This window comes from Echeneis naucrates, chromosome 20, assembly GCF_900963305.1.
Source record: "Echeneis naucrates chromosome 20, fEcheNa1.1, whole genome shotgun sequence".
NCBI classification, from domain to species: domain Eukaryota; kingdom Metazoa; phylum Chordata; class Actinopteri; order Carangiformes; family Echeneidae; genus Echeneis; species Echeneis naucrates.
In genome coordinates this window covers 12659519-12669872 of record NC_042530.1, presented here as the reverse complement: position 1 = coordinate 12669872, position 10354 = coordinate 12659519, and the positions used below count along the sequence as shown (strand labels likewise).

General features: G+C 39.8%; 1 protein-coding gene across 3 annotated transcripts in view; it reads right to left on the bottom strand.

Annotated features, from left to right (window-relative positions):
- Nucleotides 1-4107: 4107 nt before the first annotated feature.
- Nucleotides 4108-10354, bottom strand: part of LOC115060987 (microtubule-associated protein 4) — an 86682-nt gene continuing 80435 nt past the window's right edge. For all 3 annotated transcript variants that reach the window (XM_029529189.1, XM_029529192.1, XM_029529188.1), the window contains 3 exons: nucleotides 9916-10028; nucleotides 6821-7013; nucleotides 4108-6569 (listed from right to left, as the gene is read on the bottom strand). In XM_029529189.1, the coding sequence (XP_029385049.1) occupies nucleotides 6562-6569; nucleotides 6821-7013; nucleotides 9916-10028 (314 nt within the window). In that variant the 3' untranslated portion in view covers nucleotides 4108-6561. The remainder of the gene's footprint in view (nucleotides 6570-6820; nucleotides 7014-9915; nucleotides 10029-10354) is intronic.

Here is a 10354-nt window from a genome sequence, read left to right as displayed (position 1 = left end):
TTCCTCTCCGCCTGAGTTTAGGTGAGGCGGAGGGTGAGATGTTTCCTTCTGCCCCCTACAGGTCAACACAGGCCGCTACAGGACCTGTCAGCCAGGATGCGCACAAAGCTATCTTCTATTCTAAAACCATTAGTTGGTTCATATCAGGAATGAAGTCTGACAGCAATGCAGCATCCAGCACCGTCATGATTTATTTGCACAGAGGATTTAGAATCACTGGGTTAAAGGGAAGACTGCTCAGGGTTCAGTGGCTGCTTAGTTGGAAACATTTGTCTGACTGAGCAGAATGCAATGATTAATATCTAGCACTGTAACATTACATAGATATCAGCATGACATTTGGGAGCTATTAAACATAATGACTGCACATCTGCACATTTGTGTTCTTCGTAAGGTTTACTGAAGAGGTGTGATTAAACACCATCAGTAATTCATGTGTTGATTGAGCGCTTTCAGATTTCTGAATGGTGATATACAGCTGGATGAGCACTTAAGTATTAAATCGATAACAAAAGCCTGACATTTGAAACTCAGTTTGGCCTATACAAGATTTATATCATATGGCACTATTGGTGGATTATGTAGAGATTTCTTTTCCTGTCTTTGCTGGAATGGCCCACTAGATGTCAGGGTGTCTCTTCGTTTTGACACACACACGTTACACATGGCCGATGAATTCTGAATTCGCTCTCCAATATGTTGGCCTATGTTTTCATACAATCTCCAAACTAGCCCTGACATAACTATTTCCAACATCCACTGTGGTACAAAGTAATATTGCATAATGAGAAGAATCTAATGTAATCTGATGAGCAAGTCGTAGTGGACGTTTTCCCAGCAGAAATTTTGACTCATAATAGCAAGACAGCACATGGGAAACTAATAACATGAATAAAGCCATACAGGGCTCCCAGCTGCAGAGGTGTAGTGGGTGCAATAGTCATTAAGGTTAATGGTTGTATTAAAAAACAAAACAAAACAAACAAACAAACAACAACAAAAAAAACCACAAAAGTCTTCTGTTTGCTATACAAGACAATGCTGCGCTGAGATCTTAAAACTGCCTGCCTAAAGTCAACTCAGCAGACGACCACAGAGGACAACTTTGCTGTCACTGTTACTCAATTTCTTGTTTTACTGCTATTTGATAAGGATAACAGCTGACTGTTAGTGTTGGTTGCAGGTTAGTCAGTTGATAACCTTAAAGAGTCTACAGTTTTAACTTGCTTTGAACCATTTTTTAAGATAAGTTTCTTTTAAAATTTAAAGAGAAAAAATAAATAAATAAATAAATAAAAAAAATCACACATCCACAAAAGTATTTTTACAAACAAGAATTATTCCTTAAGAAAAAAAAAAATATCCAATTTTAAACTTAACACAAGCACAAACTCACACATTGTCACACTGGTAACAATACTTAAGCCCATCACAAGTCAAATAAAATATGAGACACCATCAATAATTTTGTTCATAACCAAACTTAAAATCACGTGATCACATTCCAATTAGTTAAAGAAATCAAATGAAATATATCTTACCTATAGAATCTCTTGGGTCTTCTCAGCATTGGTTAACACAATCCAAACTTCTCGCTGCATGCTGCAACTGAAAAAGAGACTCACAACTAGTGATAAATCAGACCTCTCTCTCTCTCTTCAGGCCACATTATTTATTAGAAAATTTGAATTTTACATTCTAAATAATAAATCAAACAGTCACCGTTGGCCTATACAGTAGAGAAAAAAAGTGTATCAAAAACCATTTTTATTTCTTCGTCTTTTCTGTATTTGTTCTCCTTTAGCCCATTGACAACACCGCTAGAAGAAATGTTAACACAAAGGAGAGTTTTAATCCATTTTATTTCATGTTTAATAATCACATCACTAATGAACAAATAATCACAATAAACACTTTTTTCCAAACCAAAACATGAAATTCAAATGACTGGAAAAAAACCAACACAAAAAACACAAAAGAAAAAACAACGAGGAGGTTCTGCAAATGACATAGTAAGTCTATCTAACACATCCCATTGTTTTTCAGCATGCTCTGCAGGTAAAGTAGATGTTTATTAGGTAGTGTTAGACTTGCATGTCTGGTATGAGTACAGTAGCAGTACATGAAGCTCTACAGTGCTCCTTGGATAGATTACTGGGGAGCATTAATTACACAAACCAAACCTGGCAGCTACATATACGCCTTTTTAACCACAAACAAGGATGTGTTAGAGTCTTGGTGTGTGTGACTCTCCAGGGCAGATTGCTGCTTGAGTGTAATATGTGGCCTATATATGTGTGTGTGTGTGTGTGTGTGTGAGATGTACATATCACACACACATTGATATGCAGTACTTCAAATTACAGACCAATACACTGATCTCTAGATTCAGTGCCTGCTTGAAGGAGGAATTCCCTGTGCGCTCTATGATGTTATGATGTACAATAAGGTGACTCTGATTAGCTTCAGTCACGTTCATTTTTGTTCTTTTATCATATGAATTCACAGAGGTCACTATGTCCTGAAAGCAAAGATTATGAGCTAATCAGAACATAATTTTCATCTCTTAAGACTGGGTCCCTGGGCATGATTTTTTTGTGTGTATGCATAAATGTTCACTCTAAATGTTGTTGTAATTAACTGAGCTCACACCTACATGAAGTTACAGCCTAAATAAAACCTGTTCCTATGAGATTTTAAAGACTTTCTGAGTTATGTATTTGGGTTCAAATCTCACATCCTCAGAGAGAGTCCCTGACACATTTGTGAAACTGGCAGTCACAAATTTAAAAGTATAATCCCTTTCAACCATGTGTGCACAACCATCACAAGGCTTTAGGAACACAATGATAAATACATATACAAAAGTGTTGCATCTTTAGTACAAATCTCAAAACACATTCTTTCACTTCAATGGCCCCTTTTGAATGGAAAAGGCCGACCTTTTCATTTTGTCATATTGATAATAATCAGAATTAGTCATAGTCGTGGTCAAATGCTTCCCTCCCCTTAAAATCATGAAAAATACAAGGACAAAAATGCTGTTCTGAACAACCTCGAAACACCCCCCCACCCTCACCCATCAACCCTTTGATGCTGTTGCCAGTTTGTTTTCCAGGGCATTAAAGAATCAATAAAATGTCTATGTACATCCGTGTACAAGCTCAGAAGTTGTGGTACGTCAAAACTCTGGGGTAAAAGTAAAGCTAAAACACGGTTGTGGACAGGCACTAGTAAAACTTTCGCTAGGTGACAGGTGTGGCACCAACAAAACAATTCAACTGTTAACAGCAGCTCTTTAAGCAACACTCAACCTTCCGCAGGCAGAAAAGCACTCATACCCTGTCCTTCAGGTGACATTTATCAGAATTTATTGCCCATTTTTCTACAAAAATGAATTGACATTTTTTATTAGTGTAATAATTTAGCCTGATGTCAGCATACATTTATTGCTGTTATAAGCATAATCTTGTTCAAATTAAGTCAGTGTATATCGGCTATTCAAAGAGGGGTATTTAAACTAGCTCATTAAACACCACACTATTACAATCAGCTCTCTGTGATGTATTAATTCATTAAGGTTCAATTTAGTTGTATCAAAGCTTCTTTAAAAATTTTTATCGTTATCATCATCATCAGAGTTTGAAACAAAAAAATATCTGGTAGACATTTGTCATGATAACCCCTTCAGTGTTGTGAAGGACAGAACAGAAACTAAAAGTAACTTTACCTTAATCTGCTATATTCTACAACTCTACAACTCTGCTGGGTATCAAAAGTCTTTTTTGGACCTTTTATTGTTCTGATCGAATGCAGCATCATGAACCCCAAACTGCTAAATATTAAGCAAAAGTTAACTTCACAAATTTCCTGTTAGGTCCGTAGTCTTCAATGATAAATCTCTAACCAGAGTTTTCTAGATTTAGACGAGCTCCCTTCTTTAATTTAATGCAGTTTGAGTTTTATGGAAAAACTCTACAAGTACCTGTCCAGAGACAAAACAGCAGATAGGAGCGGTTAGCAGCTAGCTGGTGAACACTGGCAGGAGATAAAAAACAGAGCTTAACGTCTGCTACATGTGAGAACAGGCAACTCTTTGCTAACATGTTTGCCATGTCCACTTTAAATATGACTGTAAGCTATTGTGTTTTTTTTTTTCTTTTCTTTACAATTGTGTCGTGCTGCTCCAAGGTGGTATTGTTTCGTTATCTCGAGAATTGCAGACTAGTGTTATAACGCTATACTTGGTGCAGAAAAAAACTACAAAGTGGATAATGGGCAGAATGTAAGAAATAATATGTCAATCTGATAATCTGAATGTGTCAGAGTACAGTCGGAGTCCATCGCTGTGTGTTTTATCCACTGTATTCAAACCAGCACCCAGCTCGCAGCAGTGGAATTATATGAAAACATTTAAGGATGAAAGTGCAACCATTATGAACTCGTGACCCCTGTTCATCACGATTACAAGCCATCATTTGAGCAACAGCATATGAACTGACTAGGACTGCCCCAGAGATATACATATGGTACCAAACGACAACACTTTTAGTTATAATGCACACATCGGCTTTCAAATCTAGGTGTGGTATTATATAATCTGCCCATGCATTATAAAGGCAATCGGAGGCAACAGTTGAATACATTGCTACAAAAGAAGAGGATAACGCCACATCACTTGCCACTGCCAATACTTCCTACAAGAAAATCGCTGAACACAGAGAGATGTTTTTTTTATTCAGCTGAAGCAACTACTTACCAACATGCTACTATCACCTGAACTTGTGACGACACACAACTACCAGGACAACTTGATTTGCAGAAGTGAATTCAAACAGCAATACCAGGTTCCCCCCAGTGTTTTATATCTGTTATGAATCTTTCCTCTGAGCAGTTGCACCATTCTTGTTATCTTTAGTTTTCAGGTAGGAAGGACAGGAGGCACATACGAGACACGCTGCTCTTCTGACTTCAGAGACATTTCCTATCTTACTCATCTCCCTCTGGACTGCATACTCAGTTACAGCTTCTCTACTTTAGCAAAGTCCCTCTATTGCATCTTAAAACACAAAAAACAAAAAACAAAACGTCCAGGCTTCAGTATGTCATTTGTTAATCTGCCAAAACGGTAAAACACGCATTAAATGCTTCTTCCCTCACTGCCTCCATGCTCACTTTCATCCTCCCTCTGAATGTAACCTTCTTCTCCTTCACTGTGTGTCTTGGTTTGCAAGTAATCCTGTGCGTGTTTCCAAGATTTTTCTGAGTGTAATCAGAATTAAAAGACCACCCACTGTATTGCTTATATAGGAAGAAACATACAATAAATAAATGAAAACTTTTTTTAAAAACAGAAACTAAGCGGAAGGAATAAGAAAACTCAAGAAAGAAAGAACGTAAGATTTGAACAGAACACCAAAGCTCATTTTTACACAATGTCATCACTCAAACACATCATCACAAACACAGAGAAGAAAGAGTTAAACAGCCTAAAATGGTTCAAACAGCCTACCTGCTGTCTAGCTTTTCTGTTTGTCAGCTTTATGGTAAGTGATGGCAGTGATGAGAGAGGAAGTAATGATGAACAATGAATTACTATGATGTTATTGAAGTAGAGAGTAAGTGGTTACTGGGAACAAACGGGCCCTAATGACACAAGGGAAAAGAGAAGCTACTGTTTGTGTGGCAGAAACTGTAGGTGAGTCCAAGGGTTTCCATGCTGCTCAGGTGACAAATAAACTGATTGTGGAAAGGTGACACAGGGTCAGAGAGCGCAAAGTCCACCAGCAGGCTGCGGTTAAAGAGGAACCGAGTGAAAACTAATGATTCCAGGTTAGCAGGCTTAAAGAAGACATAACCAAATCTGTGAGGAGACATTGCTGTCCCCTCATTTCCCTTTACACAGATTCCCACCAAGGCGTAAGCTTAGTCTATACAGTCATTTCAGCCAAATACAGAAGGGTGGGGGTGGCAACAGTGAAGGTGGTGACACATGATGATGAGCTCATGTGAGCGAAGAGGCATGAAGTTGATACTAGAGTGGCAGAACTATTAGAAGAGTCAAAACTTTGCAAGAGCAGACTCAAGATGAAAGGGGTTCCTTTAGAGATTCATGGGGGACAAAAAAAAGGTCAAGATCCCATGGAGGAGCTGCTGTTGTCCCCCTGGACCTCCACCTGAAGGTGTAGCAAGGAGGGGGCATAGGGGGAGCTGTCAGAGCCCATGGAGGCCAACGATTCAAAGAGAGACACACTAAGAGAAGTTGGATCATGGTTTTGGTGGTACAGAGAATAGGAGGAACCATGTGGGCGGGGTCTGTTGTTGTCCTGCGGGGCTGGCCAGGTGATGATGTCGGCGCCATGGTCCGTGCGAGAGCGAGCATTCTCGCGGAAGTTGAGCTTGAAAGACTCAATCTGCAGCAGAAAGGTCAACGGGGAGGGGGAGGACAGGGGAGAAGGCAGAGATAAGGGGTAAAGAAAATTACAGACAGGAGACGGTGAGGGCAAGGGGAGATGATGGTGTTGGGGGGGTTGAGATGAGGAGGGTAGAGGGATAGCAGAATTAGATGCCTGCAAGATAAGAAGTCAAAAAAATAATGGTGTGATCAGGCGCTTTGGACTGCAGACGACATGGTGAATACAGGACAGACTGAGATTTAAACTGCAGCCACAAAGACACTATGCGGAGGAAAAACTGCGTTCATATTATTTATTTTCTGATCAGGAAATCGCTGGTCATCACTGTCTTTTCCCTGTGCATCTAATCTCATCCAAACCCCAAACTGCTAGATCAGGGTTTGATTCTAAACACAAAAACTTACTTGTCTCTGGGATGCTCGAGTCCAGAGCCTGGGGCTCCTGAAGGCTCTCACTATCGCAAGGAGCCCCATCCTTCAGCCCATTCTCCTGGGCAGCGGGGCTCCCAGCCTGCCCTGGCTCGGAGCCTGGGGCTGGGGCTAGGGTGCCACTCAGGGGGATCTCATTCCCCTCTGTTGTCTCCTGGGCCCCCTCAGCCTAGAAACACATAGCAGGGTGTGTCAATTGGTGGGGATGGGGATGAAACAACCTGGCTCCAAATCTCTAAAACTATATTCGTCATTTGTCAGGAGTTTGTTTTGTTTTAAAAACAATTTAGGGACATTTTAGTGTTGAAGCAAGGCACATTTCTGTGTTCCCTAGAAAGATCTGGAGCCAGACTCAAGTGGTGAATGATGACGTTGTGGGGGGGAAAAAAATTTTCAAACTCAGTAACTCAAGATGCCTAATGAATGCAATGATAGAAAATAAATGGCAAAGTCAAGCACATCAGAAGAAAAAAGGCACAAGCACAGTTCAAAATGTGTAGACATGGTTTTGCTGAGCTGCAGACTCTCCTGTGATCTCATACAGCATTAAATTAATGTTTGATTTCATTATTCTACATGGAAGGAATGAAACATAAAATGACATCAAGCTCTGCTACTTCTAGAAACAGGAAAAAAACAAAAAAACAAAACACATTTCAGAACACAAACCCAGAAACCAGGTAAACACATGGTCACAGAAGCAATAATGGCTTTAAAGGTCAACAAACTCACAAAACCCAACTTTTTCAATCTGTGAATTCATCCGACAGACTTAAAGGACAAGGCTGGTATTATATAGTTCTCTTACTATCAAGAAATATCATTAAAAGACCGAGACCAAGAATGTGTTTTCCATTCTCTCAGTCTTTCACACCTCCTTCGCCCCATCTAGACTACTCAAATATAAACCACTACTGAAGGAAGAAATTAATGTGTTCAAAAACAAATCTCAATTATTTTCTAAAGCTGGGCCCTGCAGCTTTTTAGCTTGTTACTCACACAGTGGGGTCGAGTCTATTTGCTGGGGAAAATTGTCAACAGTAGATGAATCTTCATTTGCTTCTCAAGCATTTCTATTTCTATTCTATATCACTATTTCCAGACAATGTGTGTAAGATAAAGTCAAAACATATTACTGCCCGTGTGTTCACGGTAATGAATAAACATTTAACCCAGTGCCAGAGTGGTGTTTTGGGAAACAGTGGAGCGTTGTAGCACAAATGACTAAGATACTTCAGGCTTAGCCAGACAGTACAGTACTTGTTTGAGGGATATAGTCATTGTCAGTTTTAGTGTTTTCATGGGATTGGCAAAGATAAAAAAACACAACTGCTTTACATATACTGCATTATTACCTATCAGACAAGATGTGGGTTGCTGTCTTTCCTTCAGCCTTTCACAGTTGAATAAAAACATGAAACACTGGCCAGCAAAAGCACAACTGAAAGCAAAAACTGTACAAAAAGAGAACTTGTCCTGTAGCTCTGGAGGGAAACATTTTAAAATAGACTTCAGTTAACACTGATCAAAAAGCTATTTGTGAAATAAACCTCTCTCAGACAAGTTGTTATGCGAATGCTATTTTTAATTTCCCCTATGATGCAGCTTCACTATGTTGGACGGTGCAGAAGATGACTGAGTGTGCAAAACAGTATGAGGATGAGGATGGCAGTGAAGGATGTGATCACGAAGCACAGATGGACCGCTGTAGGCTGAGGGGACAGGTGACATTATAGCTGTTTGATTTGCAAATTTGCCAAAAAAAAAAAACCAAAAAACATTTGTTTGCAAACTCACTCCATACTTTGATCTGGCAAGGTACTAAGGAGTTTAAATCGCCACGTGTTTGCTACAGTTGTGCTGAAGTAGAGCACCCAGGCTATTTCACAACAGAAGAACAATCAGTCAGGAGGACGGCAGTCGTTGCAGGGTGGAGGGTTTAAGATGTTTCAGGTTGCTGCGGATGGCTTATGACAGACTGTCAACATCAGCAGTGACAGTAGCCGGAAGGTACTCAGGATCTTTGGTGTCATCATGAACACAGTGGTGGAACGAGACAAAACATGACAAGCCTGAAACTATTTTCTCCCCACACTGTGTGCAAATACTTTCCTGACACATTTTTATATATTAACATGCAGGGAATGAACACGGGGAATGAAAGAACTGAGTCAGCAGCACGCTCCTTCAGTCAGATGATCGTCATCTAATGACCGGGATCACACAGATTAATGAAAGACATCGAAAGCATCTCAGGAGCCTTTTTGCAAAATGGACAGATTCTTGAGATACAATGTTTAGATGTTGCAAAGGCTGTGGACAATGAATGAAGTTAAACTCTGAATGCAATTAGGTTTTGCAGATAGTACATTAGAGATGGTGAAGTGAAAGTTCAAGTAGGCGCAACAGCAAAATGTAAACCTATCAGTACAACCTGCTGTCATGTGGCACCAGGGTGGACTGACCACACACCCAGAGAATATGTTCCACATCCCTGCCGCAGTGTGAAAACTTTACTACTAACTGAACACTGCTGATTTTTACAACCCTTAATATAATCCATGAGCATTAAACTTTCCACTGCTAGAAATTTTTTGAACTTATTATGAAGATTAATACTGCACAGTAGACCTACACATTTGAAACTAAGTCCTCAGGGGCTTTAAGTTAACTCTAGCTATTACATGACCGAAGGTCAGAGATCATTCATGAACAAATAACAGTTTTACAAAAACACTCTTGTATGTTTAAATCTATTATATCACCATATTTGTAGCAGTAGTAGACGCATTATAAACGTGGATGAACACTGAGCTGTATTGCCGTGAATGATCTACACTCATAGTAATGCTGTGGAAGTCTACCCCTTTGTGAACTCTTACTCAAATGTATTTTACTTACAGTATATAGTGATCGGGACGGGTCATGCAATGCAATCGTGACTAACTTAAGTAGGTGCCATTAAGAGTAAACTGCTTTGTTTGGTTCCTTAGCAGCATCGTTGTCGTTATCATCATAAATACAATGGTTGGTGCAAATAGGGTGTCTTTCTGCCGTCACCATCATCTCACCTTGATGTTTCCTCCACCAGGTGAGTGGCTCACATTGTCCATGGAGCCCACTTTGGACTGAGCCTTTTCCCTAAAGTTGACTTTGTGGGACTCGATCTTCACATCTCCACCACCTGCAGCATACACAGGTCACGCACAAGGTCGCACAAAGTGGATACATTTTGGACACAGTAGCTGTAAACCAGATTTTAATTTCCGGTCAAGAAAATCTTAGCTTCTTAAATGCTCTTGTTGGAGTTAAGTATGGCTTATGTGCTAATTTGAAGGTTTTTAGGGCCCTCTCCCATTCTCATGTTGAGCATATTCCATTTCAGGAACATTTTGCAAATCTAAGTCCTCTCTATGTACGATCGGCTCTATTTTGTGCACAGCATTAGGTGTACCTGCTCAACAGGCTCTCTGAAGATGTAGAAAATACAGACAACAGCAGTATTAACAT